Genomic DNA, 26510 nt, shown 5'->3' on the forward strand with positions numbered 1-26510 from the left:
CCTGATTGCTAATCAAAGGCGAACTGTTGGACCTGAGCTTACCTGCAGCACAAGAAAAGCTTAATGCACATGATTACTGATGCCTTGCCTTTCCAGAGTCTCCCACAGAGAGGTGGCCTGATTGTCTAGAACAAGGCACAGAGTTGCTGAGACACAGCCTCTGGTTTGCTCTGAATCCAAAATATCAGGGAGGGAGCAGAAATGGCTCCCCTCTTTCATGTAGCCAGGCTGCTAGGTACTGTGGGTTGGACTGGTGGGCATGCTGTCAGTTATCCGTGTTCTCCCCCTGCTGTTTGCACATGGTATATAGTATTCCAAAAGAAAAGGCTTGGAAATAAGGAACGACTTGATGTTATATAACACGATTTTTTGTAACACAAGCATCAGTTGGTCTTTCCATAATTGATGTTAGAGAGGTGTTAAAGATAATTTGCCAGGATATGTACTGCAGAAAAAAATAAAAATGAAACAGAAACAGATTAACTGCCTATTCATAACGGTACGCCTCTATTCACAAAGCAGCAAGAGGTTGAGAGCATCGCGCCGCAGAGATATGGATGATTTTAAATTAACGGCGAGTTTTTGAAGGTGTGCTATGCGCATTGCTAAAAGTTAACATAAAATGTTAAATAAATAGCATGACCAAAGGCAGATAGTAGCATCTCTGAATGAGTGTGGCTGCGTTGGCAATTAACATTCGAAGAGAGTATGCGTCTTTGAGGCAGAGTGACCTTGGAGGCAGACAGAGAGGAGAGCCGCTGAGAGAGAGAAGATAACGAGGCAGACCAAAGACACGGAGCAGAGGTGAATTTCAACACCAACTCAGTATGAAGGCCAGCTGTGTACGAGGGGAACAGAACAGTGAAGATAAATTGGTGGAATTCTCCATTTGTCCTCCCACATTTTCTAAATATCAAGGTAATGAAAAGAGCCAGAGTCCAGCGTCATTGAACAGTCATTACAATTTTATTAACATTATATACAAAATACTGCAGTGGAACAAGTTGAGATAACGTAATTAGCCACACTTGACAGTCAGGCCGCTACCTAAGCAAGCCTGAGACGTCGCTGAACTGAAGGTAGTCCTGAAGCAGTGTGGGGACGGGCAGCTGTTTGATGAAGGACGTCTTAGACAGAGCACTGCTGCCCACCACCGCTGCCCGCACTGCCAGTCTGCACAGATGGGTGAGGACAGGGACTGATTCTGGAACCAAAGGCAAGAGGTTACTGAGCTGTGGCCATTTACCCCATCAGATGATACAGCTATGGAATACAGTAACACAATGAAGCTGTTTTAAAAAAATAAAAAAATAAAAATTTGTGACATAAACAATACTTTCATTCAGCAGGGATGCACTGAATTGATCAAAAGTGACAGTAAAGTTTTTACATTGTTACAAGAAATTCTGATTTCAAAGGCTGTTCGTTTTTAATCTTCTATTCATAAAGAATCCTGTAAAAAAGTATCATGGTTTCACAGGCATAAATGACAACAGTTCAATCACAATTTCTGACAATAAAAATTAATCCTTTGTGCGTGTGTGTCTGTGTATGTATGTATGTATGTATGTGTGTGTGTATATATATATATATATATATATATATATATATATACATACTCACATTTTCAATCAGCCATCTATTTTACATAGATTAAATAGTTAAAATAATCATGGAAGAATGATATTTTATACAATATAAAAATACATAACATTAAACTGCAACATTTACCAACAGATATTCGTAACAAAACATTTTAATACATAAACATTTTTGTTAAAATTTTGAGCGGGTTAATGGCTGAGTGGCTAATCTGTGGGATTTAAATTGCTTTGTTGAAACAAAAAATAAATCAAGCTTATCAACTATAATGCAGAAACACTTTAGGAAACTTAATGGACATAAAAAGAGTAGTAAAAATCATTCACTATGTTTCTTAAAGGGATAGTTCACCCAAAAATGAAAATGTTGTCATCATTTACTCCCCCTCATGTTGTTCTAAACCTGTAGGAGTTTCTTTCTTATGTTAAACACAGAAGAAGATATTTTGAAGAATGCTGGTAATCAAACAGTTGATGGTCCACATTGACTTAAATAGTATTTATTTCCCTACTATGGAAGTCAGTGGGAACCAACAACTGTTCGGCTCTTCAAAATTCTTCAAAATATCTTCAACATAAGAAAGAAACTTGAGGGTGAGTAAATGACAACATTTTCATTTTTGGATGAACCGTTCATTTAATTTCATATCACCAACAAAATAACTGTGAATATACTGTAAATATTTGATATATGCAACATTCTGTTGGCTACATAAAAAAAAAACGCCTAAACAATGTCATGAAACCCACACACATACATTAATATGATTTAAAGTGTACAGGTCATACCAAAATGCTTCCGTGGCGTCCAGGTGCCATCTGCTCGACGGTGAGAGAGAATCTGAAGCATTGAGGAGGGCAGAGTCTTCCAATTAATGAACTCCAGAAAGAAATTAAGCACTCTGTTCTCAGCTTCTTCAAGCCTGCACCCAATTAGAGCATAACAGGCAGAACTGAAGAGCTTAACACAGTGCTTTTTAACTCTGACGTTAATAAAGCACAATCATTTATTAAAAGGCACGCATGGTGAATCCACTCTTGATAAAAATAAAAAAAACCTGTGTGGCACAACAAACGCACAATGTGTTGCTTACATTTTGTCCTGGAGGAGCAGCATGGGGTCCATTCCTGCTTTGAGCAGCAGGGGGAGCCAGAAAGATGCACTCTGCATCTCACCAATGGCTCTATGGGCCAGTTCTTCGAGTCGGTCACCCCGAGGAAGGCCAGCGTGCTCTAAGATCAAGGGAAGGTGCTCTGGTACGTGGCCTTGTAATGCAAAAGCATAGATGCCCATTCTCACATGGGCCCCTGCTGCCAAGAGCATCAGAGTGATTTCACGAATCTGGTGACACTCGCTGTTCAAACTGAGAGACAAACAGGACAAAATGCGTCATACTGTCCAACTGATTGTGTTTAAAATAAAAAGCGGGACACAAGTGTACATCTATGTCATACTTCCAAGAGTTGCACCACAGAGCCATGTCCAAAGGGCAGCTGTAGCCAAACTGTCGACAGCTTTGGGCGTCTGGACTGTAGCCCTTCTTTAGCAAGGCCCGCAGGCTGTCCGCTTGTCCGCTAAGTACTGCCAAATAAACTGGACTGACCTTTCCCTCGCCCCGGTCACATTCTCGCTTCGTTACCGGAATCAGCTTCTCTAAAATACTACAGAGAACGACAAGAGATGAGCATCCAGATTAATGCGGTTTAACAAAATTGATTTCATAAAGGCCAAAGTTACACTCTTTTAAGAAGGTTAGCTTTCAAATGTGTTTATCATTATACTAAGTAACTGTCGCATGGTCTTCGTAACCATTTGACAGACCCAGTACGTCATTGACCGAACTGCCATACCTAAGACGACTGAACTGGGCCGCAGCATGGATGGGTAGCTGCCAGCAGTCCTCATTGCAGTACAGGTTGGGGTCAGCTCCATGGGCCAGTAAAAGCTCCACACACCGGACGTGGCCCTCCTGAGCGGCAATGAGCAGCGGCGTGGCCAGATCGTTTGCCTGGCAGTTCACAATCGCCCCTGTGGCAAAGACCACCTGTGCTTAGGCAACCAAACTTATACTCGACTGCAGTGTGGCTTCTGCTTTCTTCATTTAATAAGCAATTAGGTCAATGACAAAAAATGCCCACCATAAAGAAAATTAATCTTTTAAAAATATGCCATGTTTTTAGAAATGTCTTTGAAATTTGAATGAAATTGAAATTAAAATGAAATTTTATTATAATAACAATAAAATGGAACATCAAGTAAAAAAATTAAACAAAACTTACACATTTTAATCATTATTTCCAAAAAAATATTTTTCATAATACAAACATTTATAAACATACACTACTAAATGTGGGTTTGGAAGGTTTTTTGTTGTTTTTGAAGGAAGTCTCTTATGCTCAACAAGGCTGCATTTATATCTTTTAAAAATATGCCATGTTTTTAGAAATGTCTTTGAAATTTGAATGAAATTGAAATTAAAATGAAATTTTATTATAATAACTCTAAAAATGGAACATCAAGTAAAAAAATTAAACAAAACTTACACATTTTAATCATTATTTCCAAAAAAATATTTTTCATAATACAAACATTTATAAACATACACTACTAAATGTGGGTTTGGAAGGTTTTTTGTTGTTTTTGAAGGAAGTCTCTTATGCTCAACAAGGCTGCATTTATTTGATCAAAAATACAGTAAAAAGTAAGATTAAACCATTAGTTCAATTTAGAAATATTAAATATTGTAAAATTTTAATTTATATAAATATAAATAAAAATATAAATAATAGCTATAAGTTATAATAATAAGTATAATACCAAGTAGTTGTGAAGCTTAATATTTTTGTGGTAATGGATACATTTTTTAAGGATTCTCTGATTAATAGAAAGTTTGAATGAACAGCATTAATTTGATATATAAATGGCTTTATTGTTATGTTTGATCAATTTAACATTCTTGCTGAACAAAAGTATTTAACTAAAAAAATGTATTATATAATTTTTTTTTTTTTGGAGTCGCACCACATGACATTTTACAATATAAACTAACCTTGCATGTTAATAAAAAAATTCAATTATCTGTTCTTTTCAGAGATTTACTGACCTGGACAAAGAGTCACAAGGGTCTGCAGGGGTCTTTACAATATTATTGTATTCAAGTTTCGGTACGACGAACTGCATTTTTGAATAAATTAATAGATCTGCATGGCATTGACCCTTACATCAAACTCTTCAAAATCTGCCTCTGAAGAATGCGCCACTGTGAATAGCAGTGTGGATACAGTAGCGATAACTCTGATGTTGCAAGACTTAACACTGAACATTGATCAAAGCTTGTAATGTACAAAAAGGGAAGCATATCATGACTGGCTAGATGCAGCACGTACAGGGTTAATCATTAAAGAAATGTCCTCACCGGCATTTGCAACAATCTCTAAGCATTGGTGATGTCCATATTGTGCAGCAACAAATAATGGTGTGATCCCATAGTCATCAACTGCCTCCAGAGAGCACATGCTCACCAGATACCTCACAATCTCTGTATGGCCCTGGAAATGGTTTTACAAATATTTATTTCATCACCTTTTTAATGGAAGACTTTGATAACTGCCTTAGACGTAGGATTTAAAAACTTGATTAAATTAGAACAAGCAAAATGGCCTTGGGCTTTCATTATTTGAAGCTTAATTAAACATTCAGAAGTATAACATTTATTGAAAGAGGTATACATTTAAAAGTAGTTATCATGTGATTGTTGGGATGTGTTTTTTCCTGATGACAACTAGCTGATAAGCATTTACGCTTAAAAGTGAGTAAGAAGAGCTGCAGAACATTTTAAGGCATGTGAATGTAGTATTTGTGCAATTTCTGATGTTTCCAAAACATCAATCTTAAATCAGAGTTGTAGATTAAAGCTATAACCTTGTAAACAGCTTGATGGAGACAACACCAGCCTGACACAGAGTAAGTCCCATTGACTTCTGCCCCATTTTCAACCAGCAGCTCCACCACATCTTTGTGCCCACTATCTACAGCTAGGAACAAAAAATGAGACAAATATATAACAAGACTCAAAAGAGGAAAAATACACATGGTTAACATGACATGAGATTGTGATCCTAGGTACTTTGAGTTTACCTGCAAAGAGGGGACAGGAGAGTTCATTGGTCGTCCTGTTAATGTCCGCACCACCCTTGATAAGCCACTTCACTGCCCGGAGGTGTCCATTCCTCGCGGCAAAATAAAGAGGAGTCTCTGAGTTATGCGTCAAAGTGTTGACGTAGTCTTCGCCATTGACTGAAGTGAACAGGGACATACAACTAATGAATTGCACATTAGAGAAAAAGATACAGTCATGTGCTGTATCTTAAACAGTTTTATAATTACTAAACATACTAATGTCAAAAGAGCTCTGATTATTGGTCTTACGGGTGATCTTTAATAGTTCACCCAAAAATGATATTCTGTCATCATTTACTCATCCTCCTTTCATTAAAAACTGTATTGATTTTATTTACTGATTGTTTCTTCTGTGAAAACAAAATACATTTTGTCATTATTTTAAACACGTCTCTGTAGTTTTTATTAATTTTAATTACAGTTTTAGTTATTGTAGTACTTCAAATGAAATTAAACAAAAAGTAGAAATGCTGCATTGGCAACTAGATGAAATAAAATTATTTTAAGTGTTTAATATTTTATTTCAGTTCATCTTTATTTTATTTCAAGTTACAAAATTGTTTTAAAATAGTTTTGGTTACCGATAATAATAATAATAATAATAATAATAATGAGAAAAAAATCACTTGTTTGTCCCATTTTCATTTGTTACACACAAAACTATCCTATAATATGATAAATGCTAAATGGTGCACAAGTGGTAAAGATAAACGTTCTTGCTCAATTATATCTGTTGTTGAGATTGATGGACCCAGTCCCCATTCATTTATAATTAAATGAGCAATGGAAAAGAGCATCGTGAACGTTTTGCCAAGTATGTCCTTTTGTGCTTTACTTAAATAAAGTCGCACAGGTTTGGAACGACATGAGGTTGCGTAAATGCCAGAATTAGCATTTCTATGTGAACTGTCCGTTCCCTGTCTAAACGGTTCACTCTATCACTCTATGTTACGTTCCAAGCGTTCAAAGCAGCTAAACCCCCATCTGAAGTTGTTACCGGCTGCAGTGAGGAGAAGCCGCACACACTCCGCTGATCCAGCCTCCGCAGCCTCATGCAGGGCGCTCCAGCCCCGGTTATCTTTCACATCCACCGCGAAGCCTCTCTGGATGAGCTTCTGCACCCGTCGACCCTTCCCCTCCCGGGCTGCCAGCGCGACGGCTGAACAGGTGTCTCCATAGCACTCCGTGAAGTCCATCTGATTATTGTCCGTTTAAAAACACAACACTATCCCTCAAACATTACTGAAAGAGTTCGTGTTCTCTCATTTACAAACAGCGACTCGTGACTGAGTGCAAGTTGACAGGTCCAGGTCTTAAATTACACCTAATATACACTGCAGTGCCACAGGTTAAACCTCTATAATGCACAACCAGGTCAAGTTCACACTATAGGTTACACCAATGATAAGCTGGGCAGATAACAGTGCTTTGGTTGCAAAATAAATTAACAGCTGTGTCTGCCACTCTTAGTATACTAGTCTAGTAATCTACTTCGACTTTCCCACTTTGAATCTTTAATATGTCCACAAGACAACAAAAAGAAAAATCATATTGCCTAAAACATCTGTACACATGAAAAAGTGACGACAGAATTCACATTATTCTATTCGTTTTAGGACAAGATACATTTAATGGACATTTCCGGCGATGCTGTTTTCTGATTGGCTGATTCAGAGCTCCGGCTAGAACACATATGTGTAATGTTTCGTTCCGTCCATAAAAAAATAAGAGGAAATAAAAATAACAACAAGAACGCCATCATAAAAACAAGTCCAGTATTTTGTTTGACATATTTTCAGCTGATCCACCCGCTAGACGGAAACCATGTCATCATAAGGAGATATTATTCAATGACTAACAGTATCTAGCTTAGTCATTTTTGTTCAGAATTCTTCATTCAGATCTTTAATTAGATATAATTACATAACGTAAGACAGCAATATATACAACAAACGTGATATAAAGCGTTGATTGTCTATTGAACAAGTAGGGTTCCCACGGTCAGAAAACGTAAAAATATAATTTTAATATTATTCATGAAAATACGTATTATATAAATAAATAAATAAATAAATAAATAACATTTTTAAATGCAATTTTATTTATGCTCAGCCCTACAGATGTAACCTCCTTTACATAAAAAAACGATTAACTGTTATATCCGTAGGTTTCATCAGACTGCCTTCGCTACTAGTTATTACTGCAAATATCCTGCAAATTACTACAGTAATGTATTAATATAATAGTGGATAGTCTGGTTATCATGGTATATTTATTTATTATTTTGTAAGGGTTTATTTTTAAAGCCGGTGACCTGGCTTTTATTTTGAAAAATAATCTCTACTAGTACCCTGTTCATTCACAGTTATTACTGCAAATATGCTGCAAATTACTACAGTAATGTATTAATATAATAGTGGATAGTCTGGTTATCATGGTATATTTATTTATTATTTTGTAAGGGTTTATTTTTAAAGCCGGTGACCTGGCTTTTATTTTGAAAAATAATCTCTACTAGTACCCTGTTCATTCAACTATTGCCGTGCGGCTTTTAACGTTGATATTTAATTTTTTTAGCGAAAGCATATATATAAACACTAACGCGCAGTGTGTATGGCAGCTTGTAAATCAAAAGGCAACGGATATGAGACTTGATGCTAGATATTTTAATCGACTAGATCTGAATCTGCCCTTGGCAAGTAACGTTATGACTTTATTTTGGACTCTTTAGCATACTAATTACTGTGTTGTGTACATAGTCTATGGTCCACACCTATGCCAACGGTGTCAACATACCTAACCAAACTCGTCGGCGGCGCACGAGCCCTAAAAAAACCCGTCCATCGACATATGAGTGAAGTATGTGTTCAGACACACCGTGAGCTGTCAGCAGGAAGCATGTGGGTTTTTGGTTACGGATCTTTGATTTGGAAAGTTGACTTTCCATACGAGGAGAAACGAGTGGGTTTCGTCAAAGGTTTCAGTCGCAGATTCTGGCAGGGAAGTACGGATCATCGCGGGGTGCCTGGAAAGGTATGGACCCAAGAGTTTATGAACAGCAGGTGCCCAGTCATAGTGACCTTTCAGGATGACAGAGCACTTCAGTACGATTAACACTTCTACTTCTTACTGTTTCTATTTCAGCCTGGGCGAGTGGTGACATTAATAAAGGACCCTGAGGCAATGACTGTCAACCTGTTAAATACTGCTCGATTTATAAGATTCAAACCTATACAAAGCCGATATATGGCACATTACATTCCTAGAATGCGGTACACTTTTTTTTGTTCCAATGTTTTTTCATTAATTTTTTAAATAAACTATTATTATCAAACATAATTAACCTAGCATGAAATTAAGCTAGTTTGAAACAAATCAAATGTCTGTATATCCCACCTTAAATGGTGAATACACAGTATTATTTATACGATTACTTTTAATTCACTTTAATATTTGTAATTGTATTAAGTTAAATTTAATTCACTTTAATATTTTTGTTGTACTTTTAAAATGGATTATTTTATTTTGACCTTCTGAGTCAACATCTGGCTGTTTATTTAATGGTTTAAAAAAAGTTTCAGACCCCGTTTTGTACAATAACGGAAAGTGCTATATTTGTGATATATCATTTAATGATAGTATATGAGATTTACATACATATATTTCATTTACATGTTTTAAAGTCTTATGCTACATGCAAATGAGAGTAATCCAAACAAAAGTGAATAATCCAACTAATTTCTTCCCTGTTCGTTCACTCTCTATTTGCTTGTAGGGCTGTGTATGGGGCGTTGCCTATAAGTTGCCATCAGGCAGAGAAAAGGAAGTGAAAGAGTATCTGGACTACAGAGAGAAAGGCGGCTATGGGGTGATCACAGTGACATTTCATCCCAAAGATGAAGAACACCAACCAATGCAGGACACATTGCTCTACATCGGCTCCTGTGACAACCCAAATTACCTTGGCCCAGCACCTTTGGAGACAATTGCTCAGCAGATTGTGAAGTCTGTAGGCCCCAGTGGCAAGAATACAGATTACCTGTTTGAGCTCGCCCAAGCCCTCAGGCAGCTAATACCTGAAGACTTAGACGATCACCTGTTCTCTTTGGAGCGCCTTGTGAAAGAGCTGCAGAAGCAGGAGGAGATGGAGTGATCTGTTATAGTCTGCTTTGTCCTTAATCTTCTAAAAAACTCAGGAATTTAGTCAATTTTTTGTTCCTCATATATAGATGATGATATCCGATGCATGCTAAAAGGGATTACCTGATAAAGCATTACATAAGCAGTACTTAAAGCACTGTTGTGCTTTTAAATAGGATTATTTAATATATGGTAGTCTACTGAATCTGCACTTGGTTTTACGATGTGACATTTCACATCATTTGTCTCACGTTATACCTTGAGATACGAATCAAGAACTTAAAAGGATTTCAGTATATTGCACATAATGTACACGGTTACGTCCATGAAAATGTAAATGAATGGATAATTTATTTTTCAGAGGCTGGTTAATTTTACTCCGGATACTTGAATATGTTGCAAAGCCATTTCCTATTTATTTTTAAAGTTCCTTACCATCCTAATCTTCAAATAAGCCGTAGCAAGGTGAATCTCATTAACATAAACATGTTTAAATCACCAATTTACCCACAAATTAAAACAAAGATGAAATAATTTGAATAAACCAAATTAAACACGTTCTTGAAACCTTAAAGTATTATTTTCCATTGCATAACATTTTAACGACAATTAACTCTTTCATTTCCAACCAAATTCACACTAACATTGTACTTAATAAAATATTATGTTTTACTTTAATGTGGTCATTTAAAAAAAAAAAAAAAAAATCCATCTATCTATCTATCTTTTGTGAGATTCACCCAAGCAAAGTTTTGAGTTTATCTATTTTTATTCATAATTTATCAGTTATTGTTTAAAAAAATATGTCAGAATTGTTACAACTCCATTCTAGCACAAGTCTATTGTATTGACAACATTTTGTGTACAGGATCTTTGTTGAGTTCACCACTGTTACTAGCTAATAATGCTGACTTAATAATGGTGGCATATTTATTGTGAGACCCAGATAATAATATTAATAATAAAAAAAATGCAACATTGTGGGGAAAAAAGAGGCCTTGTGTTTTTATTTGTTAAAAACGATACATTTATTGGCCTTTAGAGTAAAACAAAGCAAACATCTAAAAAAATAGAGAAAAATCACTGCAGTTTTGGCACTAAGCTAAATAATGTTTCTGTTATGTACACTTCCAAATGTAAAACAGAGCTAACCATAGTAGAACCTGAAGCCCTTCCTGGCTCTGTGTGTGATTCAGACGACAAGCTAAAGTGTTTCTGTACTGAGGCTGGAGAAAAGAGTGACGGGGGAAAAAAAAAATCAATCCTGGATTCTGTCACATGCCAGTAAGAAATGGCTCAAAACACGATCAAACTACAAACATGCACACTCAAACAAACATGCACATATATCCCGCCGCCTTCCACAAACTCCCATACTGCCTGGCTGCTCTCGCTAGAAGACGTGTCATTCGTTTATGCATAGATAAATGCATATGTACAGTACATAAATGCATACATACACGTATAAACACACAAACACATAGGACACAAAACAAAACCCTGTTATGATGGCATGTGAGCAGAGAGCTACAGGACAATGACACACATACCACAATAACGTCACAGTACTCAGACTTGCGTCCTCATTTGATGATAAATAACGAGGGCTCAGCCCGAATATATTCTTCATCAAGTTACCGATGCGTCGAACAACCATCGCCAACACAACGAGGTGCCTGTCGCATCAGATTACTGTGGAGGTTTAGCTTGAAAAGATGCTGGCGTGCCAAAAATGTCACTTAACCAAGAATCACATGCTGCTAGGCTGTAAAATGTTTACTGAAAACAAAATGCTAAAAGATGAAAAATCTTAAATCTTAAGTGGTTTCAAATTCTAAACGTAACTGATTCAGTCATTGGACTACCTTCACATGCTCAGATCACTGAGAACCTCTCCAGAGAGCATCATGGGGGCTTTGGAGTTGGATTTATGGGGCGATCCATAGGCATTCTGTCCTTCGTCACACACTTCATGTCAACACACAGGATTATAGAGGAAAAAAATCTATCTGTACAATAATATTACAGACTGCAGGCCGTACATTCCTGCACTGGTAAACCTTAAATATTAAGTATTGTTGAAATGCAAAAATATGGGCTAGATATATACATACAAACAGTACATACAGAGTATATGTCTAGGTCGTTAAATCACTCATCTCGTGTCTCCTTCGTGCCTATACGTGCCTCCTGCCCTCTCATCGTGTGTGTGCTCGTGGTTTAGTGGGCTCCTGGGTCTGGGTTCGAGAGGTTCTGCTGTAGATGCGGAGATCCTGAGCATCTGTGTCCTCCCATCTCACCCTCATGAATGCATAAGATATTTTATTTGAATATAAAATAAAAAAAAAATAAACTAAACTAAAACCTGCAGCAACATTGACACAACCTGAAAAGAAAGAGATACAGGTCACGATCATGCATTTAAGCAGTTTTTATAGACTAAACCGATTTCATTTATGAGTTACAATGGGTGCCGTCAGAATGAGAGTTCAAACAGCAAATAAAAACAGCACAAAAATCAGCTGTTTGCACTCTTTTTCTGACGGCACCCATTCACTGCAAGTAATGTAAAGCTAAACTTCTCGAAATGTGTTTTGATGAAAAAAACTCATCTAGATTTTGGATGGCCTGAGTACATTTTCAGCAAATTTTAAAATTTTGGATGAGCTGTTCCTTTAAACAAGTGTCTTTGTAACGTACCCGTCTATGCATAGTAGCAGGGTGACACGAGAAGGTCTGTGAGCACCACGAGCTGGTCGTCTGTGAACTGCTGCTTGTGCTCCAGCCAGTTGTCGTGATGAGTACGGCGGAAATTAGACAGAGTCTTTTTCACGGTCATCTAAATCAGACGGAGAGAGGCTTGTATTGATTTTTGTTAGATTTAATGGGCCCTCAGAGCGAAGAGCACAAGAGGGAGACAGAAAGCAATTGTGTTTGTTGTGATGTGACCGGTGTACCTCAATAGGCTGCGTGTCGTTGAGGTGTGCGCTGAGGTCCATGAGGAGCTGGGGCATCCAGGTTGGGACATCATACGGGCTGGATAAGATGCAAGCACTGAGTCCCAGCACTCCGGCGTGACGCCGTACCAGATCTGAGGACAGACAAACATGGGTTTAGTACAGCAAAATGATTCTGTTCTTTTTTTTTTCCTCAATAAAAGTATCTGAATATCCCTTTAAATTAAAAAAAATCTTTATTTTTTTTAATAAACAGATTTCGTTTATTTTCGTGTACTTATTTTACATTTTATTTTAATAAAATTGTATTTGTTTTCTAGTAAATAATATAAATAAAAGTATTTAAAACAAGATAAATAGGATTGAGGCGTTTTTTTTTTTTTTTAATAGTATAAAAAAATATATAGTAGAAAATGTTCAATTTTCTACGTTTTTTTATTCACAGGGATATTCAGATACTTTTGAAAAAAATTAGGAATCAGATTCATCTTGTTTTAAGGATATTTAGAAGATTTACTAGAAAACAAAATGATTTCAAAAACAGTGATTTAATTTATTTTTATCTGAATATCCCTATAAATGTAAAGAAATCATTATTTTTAATAAACAGATTTAGTTTATTTTTGTGTACTTATTTTAAATGTTATTTTAATTAAATATAAATAATATAAATAAAAACATTTTAAAAAAGATAAATGTGATTAAGGCATTTTGTCTTTTAAAATTGTATACAAATAAAATGAAAAATTATATTAAAGAAAATGCAAGATTTTTTCTAATCCACAGGGATATTCAGATACTAATGGAAAAAAAAGAAAAGAAAAAAAAAAAGAATCTGATTTATTTTGTTTTAAGGATATTTAGAAGATATACTAGAAAACAAAATTTTCCAAAATAGTGTTTTAATTTATTCTTAAAATAATGTTGTTTTCCAGTAAAATTTCTAAATATCCTTAAAACAAGATAAATTCACAAGAGCAGCCAAAACAAATAAACAAAAAAAAACACTTGTAATTTATCTTGAACATAACTGCATTTGGCCTGAGTTTTGCTTATCAGGTGAATGTATCGTGTCTTAAGGATATTTAAAAATTTTATTCAAAATAGAAAATATGCACATAAATAAAACACTAGAGCTATTTTTATTATTTTATTTACAGGCATTTCATGCCTTTTCATGGCAGAATAATTAGACAGAGGAAATGTGACTTGACTCAGACCAGACTTGAACTTAAATGACTTTGCAGGGCTCTACAGTGCGACCATTTCAGTCGCATTTGCGACTGAAAACTACTGCGTGCGACTATGAAAAAATATTTAGGAGCACCAGTGCGACTGACCAGATCTTCATCATACTTGTGATTGTGATCGCTGAGGGGAGCTTCAAAGGTTTCTACGTGTTTTTGCAGCGTTGAGTAATGTATCACAGACATATCTCATGAATCCTTTCATAAGCAAAGTGTAGACGAGAAGTGCTCCTAAAAAGAAAAATAAGCGTAGAGCCCTGCTTTGGTTCTGAAATTTGGCAGGCATTCAATGTTAGCACTGTGCCATGGCTCTGATACAAACAGCACAGCACTGCATGTGATTTAAGCATGATCATACCGACTGAAGGAATAGTGTCCACCACAGAGCCTCTCTTCCTCTTTTTGGGTAATCTGGTTTTGCATAGAGCCTCAAAGTGAGTCTGCATGGAGGCATCCATTGCCAAGAAGTTACACTGCAGGAAGCCGCTGAGAGTGGTGGCAGCCATCTCTCTCACCTAAGGCACAGGTTTAATGAACAAGGCTGCATAAAAGTGAATAAATGACGATGCCAGTGTGGCCCGAAAGCTACCTCCAGCTGCTCATCCTCCAGTAGCCTGATGACCAGTGCTCTCACGTCCTGAACAGCCTGCTCATTGCTCAGTATGGTGAACAGATTATAGAACACCATTGTCTGGAGGTATGTTAGCACTGAGAATCGTGCATGCCAAGAGCTGCTGCCAGCAATCTGAAAAAATAAGAATCTTATGATTGCACAGCAAATATAGAAATCACTAGGACTGGGTAATAATGGTAAATAAAAAAAATTAAATTGTAAATAAAAGTAAAATCTATACATGTATATATATTGACATGTTAAGCATGTGGGATATTACTGTATGTAATACTAAACATATATTTGGATGAATATTTGCTAGTCCAATAATGCCTGATTTCAGCAGAAGATTAGATTTAAAGGGGTCATATGATGCTGCTAAAAAGAACATTATTTTGTGTATTTGGTGTAATGAAATGTGTTTATGCGGTTTAAAGTAAAAACACCATTTTACTGGATATGCACTTTTTAAATATGTCTAGTAAATGCAATCATTGATGATACTAACATATTACAATATTACAACAATAGACAGTAATATAATTAAATGATAAAATCATGAAATAGTAATGTGCAGCATTTGAAATGCCTATGTAGTATATAATCAGTGTCACTTATTACATATTCATTAGGGTTGGGTATCGAAAACTGGGTTTCATTTTAGAACCGGTTCCAAATTTCCAAGAACCGGGTATTCGTTAAGACGCGTGTGCATTTCGATTCTGCTTAACGATTTCCTGCGTTCGCATTTTAACGTGATTAAAAACTATTTAAGTGCAGGAACGGAAAGAACTTGTGCCCTGTTTGCGTGCAGCGCACACGAAGCGCAAGCGCGAGCACAGAGAACAGAGGTTGCGGGATGCAGAACCGGTCGTCAGTATATCATCATAAACACAGCCGTTTTTGTCTTACGTGAACGTAAACAGATGAGAAAGAAAACACACGTACAGTATTTTTAGATCTGCGTGCGTTCGGTGTTAAAGAGACAGCAGCCTAATAAACGCGCTGCCTGTCATTAATGTTAATCAAAGAACAAAAGAAAATCATTCACTGATCTTGACTGAATATATTTAATAACTTTAATTGATTAATCTATATTTTATTTATGAAAAGAAAACTATGCAGTGTTTTTAAACTTTTAATTACAGTTTCTGTACCTGAAATTTTGTTCAGTTGTATTTATTTATGATATTGCTAATTGATTTGTTTGTTCCTATCTTATTACTGACTATTTACTTGGCTTTAACACTTTAATATTTGAAATTTATATTAATCTAGTTGTTTTTGCTGTGGTATTTTTTTTTAAAGCATAGGCAAAATTCCTCTTGCAGTGTTCTGTAGGCTGCTGATTTTTGCTCGTGTTATTCAGCTGCAACAGAATGCTTTGTAAAAAGACAGAATAAATGTTTGACATCTAAATGTTTGACTTAATTTTTTTTATATTGGATTTTTTATCTTATTGGAATCGAAACTAGGAATCGATAAGAATCGGAATCGATAAGCAGAATCGGAATCGATAAAATTCAAACGATACCCAACCCTAATATTCAGTGACAATGTGTTGCGTCTACAACAATTCTGTGTTTTCAGCAAAGCAGAATTATGAATATTTCTATGCTGGTGTCACCATTGAAATCAAAACCAGAACCCCAATTTGAGTAATGATTTATAAAAGTATTTACAGCTAATTGTACTCTGCACTAATCACTGTCACTACATCATGATTATTGGTGGGTTATCAATCTGCATTTTGATTATTTATTACTATTTGAATTTTATTTAAATTTGCTTTTATTTTTTATTTTCAGTTTTAATTTTAGTAAATCAGTTATGTACTTTTGTCATTTTATTAGTTGTTTTAATATATTTCTATATAGCTTTAATTTATTATTTCTTCAGTTTTATTTTCAATCATTTTAATACTTCAACTGCAATTTATTTCAGGTAGTTAATAAGGTAATATTTCTAATATTTCTTATTTTCATCAATATTTTTTATTTTATTTCAGCTTTATTTCAATTACTGGCAACGGTTTTTAATAGTTTTAGTTTCATTTACCACCGAAGCTTTTAAATAAAAGCTTTCAAACTGTTGTCCTGATATGTGGGGTCGTGTCTAGCGTGTCTGAGGCCTCACCTCATGTAGCACCTTCAGTACCATAGGGATCTGCTCAGGATAGAGGAGACCTTGAGACATGAGGGACAGGCAAGTCTTTGCGTCCCTCTTCAGCTCATCATAGCTGTCATCGTTTTCTACGGGAGCGATCTACAGATGGAGAGAAACAGGCACTGAGTGGAAGTCAGCAATCCACTTAAGAGCACTCCACACAAATGTATAAAGAATGAGACACAAAGAGCATACGCTAAGATAGAGAGAGAGAGAGCAAGCAAGACCTTAAAGAGCAGGGGCAGCAGCTGTAGTTGCTGAGGTACTGGAGTAGAGAAGGAGCGCCCCGCACTGGCCATCAGCCACTTCAGAACAGTTTTGAGGAGTTTGATGGCCTGGGTCCTCTCATCCTGCTCCCCCACTCCGTTCTCCTCCACCACGTGGTTCTGGATCTCCTCGTCTCCCTCAATCAGGGGCTTCAGCTGAGACAAGATCCTTTCGGTAAACTCAGCAATGTGTGGTGACTTAGTAGGCAGAGTGTATGGCAAGTTAACATCAATCATGAAAATGTACGTCAGCACACTGCAAGAGAAGACATGACAAGACAGAAAACATGACAAGAGAGAACTGCCGGTGTATTTTTAGACTACAGTGACCGTTTTGACCCCGACTGCACACATACCTGCCGATGCGCTCTCTTACATTCTTATAAACCTGAGTGAGTTTGGGCTCCAGATAACTCAGCAATCTGTGTAGCAGCTCTGGGACCCTCCACTCCTGCTGTGCCAGACCACCCTGCAGCACGTACAGGTGGCTACAGAGATAGAAAGAAATTATTAATCTCTCAAATATCAAAATATCAAATATGCATCCAAGTCTGAATGGTTTCAGAATTTCCCATGAAGTAAAACACAAAATACACTCACCAGGCATCTACAAACGATCCACCTTCCCCGCTGAGAGGACACTCCATCAGCATCTCGAGAAGCCAGTGGAGCTTTCGTGGATCTCGGCTCTCCTGAAAATATCAAACATAAACAGTTAGTTAGTTGTTCTCATGGCTTCACATACTGCCCAAAAGTTTGAAATAAATTACAGTTTTTAATATTTTTGATAGAAGTCTCTTATGCTCAACACAGAAAACAGAAACGGTAATAGTGAAATATTACAGCAATTTAAAAATAAGGGTTTTCTTTTTTTATATATATATTTAAAATATTTTTTTATTCCTGTGATGGCAAAGCTGAATTTCCAACCATTACTCCAGTATTCCAGTATTCAATGACACATGATTCTTCAGAAATCATTCTAATTTGATAAGAAGAAATGTTTTTTGAGCACTAATGTTGCTGTGCTGCTTAACGTTTTTGCGTAAATATTTCTTTCAGGATGTTTTGATAAATCTAAAGTTACAAGAACAGAATTTGTACAATTTGACTTGTACAGCAACGTAGAAGTTTTTACAGTCACTTTTGACTCATTTTATTTAACCTTGCTGAATAAAATAAGTTAAAAAAAATGTTATAATGTTAGAAAATGCGTTGTGGTACTATCATGAATGTGCATCGAAGACTGACACGGAAGAAAAGAAATTGTTGAATAAAGTTCTTATTTTTGTTTTCTTTGCACACAAAAAGTATTCTCATAGCTTCATAAAATTAAGGTGGATCCACTGATGTCACATGGAATATTTTAACGAAGTAATTACTACCTTTCAGGGCCTTGAACGTGGTGGTTTCCTTGCTGTCTATGCAGGGTCAGAAAGCTCTCGGATTTCCTCAAAAATATCTTAATTTGTGTTCCGAAGATTAACAAAGGTCTTACAGGTTTGGAACAACATTAGGGTGAGTAATCAATGACAGAATTTTCATTTTTGGGTGAACTATCCGTTTAAATATTAATTTGGATATTTTAAATAATATAATATAATATAATATAATATACACACACATTTATTTAAAGTCCATTTATAATGTTTTCATGACCATTTACTGTTGGTTGCAAGTAGACATTCAGGCGGTGGATTACGTGGCATACAATTTAACAGAGTAAGGATCTATAACATACACAGGCAGTTGCCACACAGGTACCCCAGTCAGCATAGGTCTCGACAGTAATATTGGACAGTGCTGTGCGCATCAAAGGAATCAGGAATTTCCATAATGCCTCCACCTGTGTGAAAGAAAGAGGGGGACCAGACATCAATGTGGTTAAACATCTCAGCAGCTTCCTAATTTTAAGTGTATCCCTCATGCCTGCAGCGGTGCTCACCTTGCTGAAGCTCCAGTGCTTGCTGCCTCTAACCAGTCCTGCAATGATCTCAGCCACACAGCGCTGGGTGCTCTCGTGAGAGTCATTTGCCAGCTGCTCCATATGAGGCTTTAGAACAGGCAGGAAGGCATCACTGTAGTTCCGGAAGAGTCCCTGTGGGCGTTGAATGAGAAAGCAAGCCATCTGTATTTTGTAATAAATTCGTATGGCAGGTGAGCAAGGCAGGTTTATGAGCTGGTTAAAATGCAGAGATTTGCAGAGGTAGATGTGGCTGGGAGCACAATTGTATTTGCTGCTCTCCACAAATCATTTATTGAATATGTCCTCACAATCTGTGCAATCTCTCGGTTTGGGAATTACAGCTGGGGAAACTGCAACAAAACTGCTGGAATCAGTGAACATAAACAGGATGATAATGATACAAGAAATGCTACTTTTTAAAGGTTTTCTCTCTGCTGAGAACCCAAAAATAGAAGTCAGGGGAATTATGTTGTGATTGAACATATCTTAATGTCCTCTCTGCATCTGAGAGTTTTGTATGCAGCCTGGTGCAGAGGACACTGTAAGCAAATGTCCAGGACAAACAGTGGCTTGTTAACAAGATGCACAGGAACATCTAAAAAGATTTCTACAGATTACATCAAGGCTATTCAACATGCTTTCAACGATAGCCAGGTATGATACACATCGTGATACATGAGCTACATTTCAATACACTGCAATGCATCACAATATAATTGAACTGCAAATGAAGTGGCATCAAACAAGTGAATCTAAGCTTATTAAATCTCCATCCTGTTCACTTTACTTTTGTCCAAAAATTGTGCAGTTTGTATAGGCACAGCATTAGTTCTAACTAGGGGTGTGCGATGTTGACAAAAAATATCATCTCGATATTTTCTGGGATTTTATCGATAACGATAATTAGACGATATTTTGCTGAGTGTGTTATTGTGCTGGTACCTTAAGGACTGCCGTGGACAGCTGACTCCTAATGTTTTTGATATTCTTCATATTCAGTGTAGTGGCCAGACAGAAATTAATCTTTTCCAAACAGTTTAAATTGATTTTTACATTTTATGGGCATTTTTACCTTTATAAAGCCATTTTTTCTAAAAGTGTCCATTATCTTTTGAGTCAAATTCTTACATTTAATCAGTGAATTAGAATAATAAGACATTTGGGCTGTTACCAAGCAAATGAAATCGGTATCAACAAAATGTATCTTTGCAATGCAGAGGAAACACATAAGCTGCATCTGAAGTGGCCTTATATTAATCATAAAACGTTGAATAGATACTTTAAATGTGAAATTAAAACCGCCAGCAGCTGGCAGCAAGTCACTGTTAATAAGTGAGTCATTGCGATTGAACCGAATCATTTAAACGGTTGATTCATTCAGGAACGAAACACCGTCATGTTCCTCAGAGATGCAAAACAGTGTTGTGGCTGTGTTTGGAATTATTTTGTGGTCGAAATAGCACAAAAACAGGAAATATGGTGTCTAAAACGTAAGTCTCTTAATTAACTTCTTGTTTATTGAACTGTTGTAAAAAAATCAGTATCACATTTGTAATCATGGTCATTTTTGGAGAAAAAAACAGCACTCACTGTGTGAAATTGATTAACTATATGAAGTGGTATAAATATATACATTTTCTGCCCCATGTATTGAATTTGATCATTCTAAATGCATTATAATAGACTGAATCATGCAGTGAAAGAAAACACACTAAATGCGCACACGCACTAGTCTAGACTTCACGTAATGTATGCGTGCGCTCTGTAGCGATGTTTTGAATGGTTTTTGCAAAATACTCGATAATGTCAAATCGCACATCGTTAAAACAACAATTACGATATTATCGCAGACGATATATATCGCACACCCCTACTTATACATTTTCTGCCCCATGTATTGAATTTGTGATCATTCTAAATGTATTTTAATAGACTGAATCATGCAGTGAAAGAACACACTCTGAATGTGCACGCGCATTAGTCTAGACTTCATCATGTAATGTATGTGTGCACTCTGTAAGTGTGTTTTGTTTGGTTTTTGCAACATACTCGATAATGTCAAATTGCACATCGTTAAAACAACAATTACGATATTATCGCAGACGATATATCGCACATCCCTAGTTCTAACCACTTATACTCTACTGTTCAAAAGTTTAGCGTCAGTAAGATTTTTTTTAAAATTATTATTACATATAAAATAATTACATATTAAAATAATTTTCCGAAGGATCATGTGACACTGAAGACTGGAATCATGGCTGCTGAAAATTTAGCTGTCATCAAACGAGTAAATTACTAATTGTAAACTACATTAAAATAAAATAAAAAATGTGATTTTAAATTGTATTTTTTCATAACATTACCGTTTTCTTGTATTTTTTATTAAATAAATGCAGTCTTGGAGAAAACAAAGAAAAAAAAAATCTTACTAACCCCAAAACTTTTCAATGATGATAATAGAGACAATATTGTCATATTAAATAGTCAATTTAATCTCCAATTTTTGATTGATTTCCTTTCTAACCTACTGCCAAACTGTACTTTTATCTCCTCTACAATGATTATTGTCTTATAAATGCTAGTACCTTGAAAAGACAGAAGCGACGAGGATTGAACTTGTCTTTGCCCTTTCGGTCCTCAAGAGACAGGAACTCAATAAGCTGTTTGATGAACATGGGGTCTGTGAAATGGTCACAGATGATGCGCTCCCTCTGTAAGAAAATCATGCTTAGTATACATACTGTCAAGTTTGGCAGTAAAACAAAGTCTAGCGCACTCAGTCCATGTATACCTCATTCATGTTCTCAGCAGAAAGATCCTTGGGCTGCTCTGCTGCTGGGGCATATACCACCAACTTCCTATAAACAGAGAAATGCAGAGAGTGAGAAAAATAGCTAGAAGCAGAGATTTGGAGTGAATCATACAGTGATCAGAGGCTGAGAGTGTTTACTTTGGCCAGCAGTAGTAGCCCCAGTGTGTCTTCTCTATAAAGCAGAAATGGTCCCAGTCCTGCTGGGTGCTCGGCAGGCTGTCACCGTGGTATTGCAGCCAGTCATTCCCCGGCCTGTCTCCTGCCACCAGCCCCTCTGGCTCCGTTACCCCACCTGCAAGGCACCACATGTGTAATTATCTCCGTCCACAGATACTGAGATCTTACAGATGGATCAACAGATGGATGTGAAGAGTAATTTAATCATCTCCTCATGTAATTGTACTATTTATTTGTTTGTACGCTGTTGTTTACTCACTTATATCACAGGGACTAACAGGTATTTTCTTGCGCTCTCTCTTCAGCTGTTTCAGTATGCCTGCCATAGCGGCGATCGCCATCTATATCAGCAATTATTGGAAGCAAAACAATAATATACACAATGTTTTTTAAACATGTAACGGACTAAGTGCATATACACTACTGTTTAAAACTTGAGTCAGCAAGGAAGCATTCAATTAATTAAAAGTGACAGTGAAGACATTTATAATTTCATAAAAGATTTCTATTATAAATAAATGCTGTTCTTCTGAACATTGTATTCATCAAAGAATGCTAAAAAATTTACCACACTTTCTGCAAAAATATTAAGCAGCAAAAAACATTTTCAACATTGATAAGAAATGTTTCTTGTGCACCAAGTTAGCATATTCTAAATTTCTAAAGGTTAATGTGACACTGAAGACTGGAAAAATTAATGTTGAAAATTTAGCTTTGCCATTAGAAAAATACATTTTGCATTGCATTTTAAAATAGATCAAAATTTAAAATAGAACAATATGTAATTTTAAATCGTAATAATTACTTCATTATATATTGCACAATAATACTGCTTTTCTATATTTTGATCACATAAATGCTGCCTTTGGGAGAACAACCTCTTTTAAAACGTAAAAAAAAAATCTTGCTGACCACAAAATATTGAACAGATTTTAGACCTAAACCTAATCCTAATCCAAATTTAACATCTAAATAGATACTTCTAGGTAAGTGTACTGGAGCAGGCTGGTGCTAAACCCCAGCAAACCCTGATACAGATTTATGCAAAGCTAACAAAAACAGCATTCCACGAACCTTGCGAACAACAAGTGCATCATGGTTGAGGCTCTGTACAAAGAAGAGCACTGCTGGGGCCGGGAGGGGATAGTCATCTCTTAGCAGTAGAGACAGGAAGCCAATAGCAATGTGCTCAAACTTCCAAGGCCTGATGACACACAATAACATATTCACAAATTAAGTGATGCTTTTATGTGTCCAGTTTTATAGAAACAATGTAGCACTTTTAAACATCTGTTTGATACTTACAGGTCCCTGTCATCTAGACATTCCAACAGGTCTCTGACAAGCTTTTCGTATTTCCTAAAAGAGGAATGACAGCAAAGATTTACTACACCATGTTATACGAGTAGAAAATGTTGTGATTGTGTATGTGTGTAGCACTTACTGCACTGCCTCCTGGTTTTTGTCTTGTTGAAGCGCCAGCCCCTGCTCCAGCTCCTGTTCTGTGGGAGTGCCAATGTGTGGAGTGGGCTGGCTTGAATCGGTGATGCGCTGGGCCAGCAAAACTGCACTCTCAGGTACCTACAGATTCATCCAGGGAAACATGAGTCTTTCAGCACAAGGTAGATGCTATTTTCCACCTAAGGGTATGTTTACAAGACAATGATATGCTAAAAACAAAAATTCATTCGTTTTGAAAAATTTGCATTCAATTCTCTTTCACACGGATCCACGATAACGAGGAGAAACGCTGTATTATGCATGCCAGGCCACTAGTTGGCGATGTCCCTTTATAAAAAAACACATAATATGCATGTCCAAGACGTCACTGTTTTCTCAAATTCACGTTTTTGTAATTTACACAGAGATGATGACATAACGTTTTCAAAAACTTGCACTTTAAAGCCCGTTTTCAAAAGTTTGCATTTTCAGGCACCCAAAACGACTCGGTCATGTAAATTAATGGCCAAAACGTATAAAAACTTTTCCATTTTTATTTGAAAATGGTGTCATGTAAATGCCCATTAAAGGTGCGGCCACATTAGCCAAATTTCTACAAAATGTTGCTGTCAGAAAAAGTCAATTGTCTATTATCAACAATTTAGCTATGTATGAAGTACAGCTTGCACAAAAATCACTTTTAAATCAAGCAGCTTTCTATTGGATAATGCACCAAATCCATTGAACAATTTGAACCTGTGCGGAAATCTTTATGACAAATTCCAGAATATCTGGATTCCTTTTAAAATTACTGGATTTCTCTTGTGAATAGTCACCAAACAATGATAAATGTATCCGCACTTTAACAGTCTGAACGACACACCACATTATGCCAAAGTTTATGTACAAAATGTAGAAAACAGGCGACGCTGCTTACTGTGAAATCGATGCCGATGGTCTCGTACTGCCGGTGGACTTTGTCTGCGAGGTCATCGAACAGTCTGACAATGGAGGGCTTCTCTAGAGACATAGCTGAGCTGAGGCCTGAACGCACTATGGCCGGCCATGTCTGAGCGATGCAATCCCAGTCATGTAGGTTAGCAAGGCACACTCCACAATGGTTCCCAAGCAAGCAGTAGAGCGCACCCTAAAACAAAATATGATAAAAACAATGGTATTAAATCATTAAATTAAAGACAAATACAGCATTACGCTAATGATAGAAAGTGACAATTGTAGACCTTGACCTTGAACTGTTGCTGGGTGACATCAGTTCGTGTGGGCTCCAGTAGCTCCAGGACACGTGGAGTAATGTCTCGGCAGCAGAAGCTATAGGTCCCCAATGCTGTGAACAACACATTTTGGGCCTTGCTGCGGACCTGAGGGTCCAAAAATGGGTATTCAGGAGAACATATAAAATAAAGGGGATTATTTTTTTGTAAAATTTGGTGAATGTGGAATCAGACCTGGCTGTAGGTGCTGGTGGAAAGACGCAAAAGATCCCTCAACAGGTCCTGATGAGCAGTCTTATATTCACAGCCCTCGACCAGCAACTTTCGCATCTAAAGGTGGAGAGCAGAAAAAAAATTTAAAATTCCTATTTGGGGTGTTTAAATATACTGGTATTGACAATAATCTAATATTCACAGAAATTAAATACCAACATCATGTTAAAACTATACATATGATAATATTTAATTGTATATAATCCAGCACCAGTAACTATCTGGTTGACACTCCAAAATTATAGGTCGGAAACTGCCTTATGTTGGTTGCCACACGTAATAAAATGAGAAATTAAAAAAATATATATATATATAATTCATGCTTTCATAACGTCTAGACTAGACTACTGTAACTCTTTATATGTTGGTTTGGATCAGTTATCTCTTCAACGCTTACAGTTAGTCCAAAATGCAGCAGCTCAGCTTCTAACTGGGATTAAAAAGTATGAGCACATTACCCCAGTCTTAGCTTCATTACACTGGCTTCCTGTCCGCTTCAGGATTGATTTCAAGATTTTATTGTTTGTTTTTAAGATTTTAAATGGGTTGGCGCCTGCTTATTTATCAGAGCTTTTATATATGTCCACACTCCTGTTAAAGCACTGAGGTCGTCCAATCAGGTGCTCCTCGATGTTCCGAGAGCCAGGTTAAAAAATAAAGGTGACCGAGCTTTTTCAGTGGTGGCACCTAATTTGTGGAATAGTTTACCTGTACACATAAGAACTGCTCAGACTGTTGGAATTTTTAAGTCGTTACTTAAAACACACCTGTATACCTTGGCTTTTATTTCGAGCTGAGCTGAGACATTGTGATGTTTTTACTGTATTTGTCTTGTTTTTGTCTGAGTTTTTCCGGACACTGTTAAGCACTTTGGTCAACCATGGTTATTTTTAAATGTGCTATATAAATAAAATTGCACTGAACTGATTTAGTGTCCTTGTGAGAAACCCATCCATCTCTGACAGGAGTTTGCTGCTCGTGCGCTAAGACTTTAGCTGATGCGGCGCGACACGACAACTGTCGCGTCCGGTGTAGACACGGTGTAATGGTTGCCTGCTACATTACAGTACATAAAATTTCACTTACCACATAAACAGAGTAAGGAGAGATGACTGAGGACGATGGCGAATGATTTGCAGATCCTCAGTACCACTGGCAAACATATAATCTTGTAAAATGTGTGGCAAGTGCTGCTGCTCCATAGTATAAACAGAGTACGTGCGATCGCGCATTCAAAAGCACGATGCCAGTTTCAATGCCAGGTATAATAGCGGCTCCCTGATGCCGAAATATATATATGTAGTATAATTACCCAATTATATAACTGCGAGGAAAATATTGAAATATATATTTTTCCTCCCATCTCATATTTATTCCCATTAAGGGTTCCGTAGTACACGTCATTTTCTTTCCGAACACGGTATTGGGATGCGGGGG

General features: G+C 36.7%; 3 protein-coding genes across 5 annotated transcripts in view; 1 reads left to right on the forward strand and 2 right to left on the reverse strand.

Moving 5' to 3' along the window:
* Positions 1 to 470: 470 nt before the first annotated feature.
* Positions 471 to 8653, reverse strand: LOC107749367 (ankyrin repeat and SOCS box protein 3-like). Of its 2 annotated transcripts, XM_016564503.1 has the most exons (10): positions 8578 to 8653; positions 6779 to 6977; positions 5740 to 5898; positions 5524 to 5636; positions 5018 to 5150; positions 3453 to 3630; positions 3057 to 3263; positions 2696 to 2965; positions 2391 to 2524; positions 471 to 1204 (listed from the first exon to the last, which is right to left on the reverse strand). In XM_016564503.1, the coding sequence occupies exons 2-10, from the start codon at positions 6975 to 6977 to the stop codon at positions 1044 to 1046; spliced, it is 1554 nt and encodes a 517-aa protein (XP_016419989.1). In that variant the 5' UTR covers positions 8578 to 8653; the 3' UTR covers positions 471 to 1043. The 2 variants fall into 2 exon arrangements, with proteins under 2 accessions (XP_016419989.1, XP_016419990.1); XM_016564504.1 differs by lacking the exon at positions 8578 to 8653 and having other exon boundaries at positions 2391 to 2442; positions 6779 to 7448.
* On the forward strand, positions 8297 to 10555 carry LOC107749368 (putative glutathione-specific gamma-glutamylcyclotransferase 2). The gene is made up of 3 exons (XM_016564505.1): positions 8297 to 8814; positions 8926 to 8961; positions 9557 to 10555. Exons 1-3 carry the CDS (start codon positions 8557 to 8559, stop codon positions 9932 to 9934), a joined length of 672 nt encoding a protein of 223 aa, XP_016419991.1. The 5' UTR covers positions 8297 to 8556; the 3' UTR covers positions 9935 to 10555.
* Positions 10556 to 10929: 374 nt separating this feature from the next.
* psme4b (proteasome activator subunit 4b) overlaps positions 10930 to 26510 on the reverse strand; it is a 41599-nt gene continuing 26018 nt past the window's right edge. For both annotated transcript variants that reach the window (XM_016564507.1, XM_016564506.1), the window contains 21 exons: positions 25035 to 25130; positions 24816 to 24947; positions 24506 to 24715; positions 23573 to 23709; positions 23434 to 23487; positions 23203 to 23332; positions 22388 to 22469; positions 22090 to 22243; positions 21931 to 21997; positions 21725 to 21850; positions 19116 to 19268; positions 18912 to 19016; positions 17771 to 17862; positions 17527 to 17658; positions 17132 to 17426; positions 16875 to 17003; positions 14715 to 14870; positions 14484 to 14640; positions 12879 to 13012; positions 12622 to 12760; positions 10930 to 12307 (listed from right to left, as the gene is read on the reverse strand). In XM_016564507.1, coding sequence (XP_016419993.1) covers positions 12626 to 12760; positions 12879 to 13012; positions 14484 to 14640; positions 14715 to 14870; positions 16875 to 17003; positions 17132 to 17426; positions 17527 to 17658; positions 17771 to 17862; positions 18912 to 19016; positions 19116 to 19268; positions 21725 to 21850; positions 21931 to 21997; positions 22090 to 22243; positions 22388 to 22469; positions 23203 to 23332; positions 23434 to 23487; positions 23573 to 23709; positions 24506 to 24715; positions 24816 to 24947; positions 25035 to 25130 — 2676 coding nt within the window. In that variant the 3' untranslated portion in view covers positions 10930 to 12307; positions 12622 to 12625. The remainder of the gene's footprint in view (positions 12308 to 12621; positions 12761 to 12878; positions 13013 to 14483; positions 14641 to 14714; positions 14871 to 16874; positions 17004 to 17131; positions 17427 to 17526; positions 17659 to 17770; positions 17863 to 18911; positions 19017 to 19115; positions 19269 to 21724; positions 21851 to 21930; positions 21998 to 22089; positions 22244 to 22387; positions 22470 to 23202; positions 23333 to 23433; positions 23488 to 23572; positions 23710 to 24505; positions 24716 to 24815; positions 24948 to 25034; positions 25131 to 26510) is intronic.

Source organism: Sinocyclocheilus rhinocerous, unplaced genomic scaffold, assembly GCF_001515625.1.
Source record: "Sinocyclocheilus rhinocerous isolate Xijiao unplaced genomic scaffold, SAMN03320098_v1.1 scaffold650, whole genome shotgun sequence".
Lineage (NCBI taxonomy): Eukaryota > Metazoa > Chordata > Actinopteri > Cypriniformes > Cyprinidae > Sinocyclocheilus > Sinocyclocheilus rhinocerous.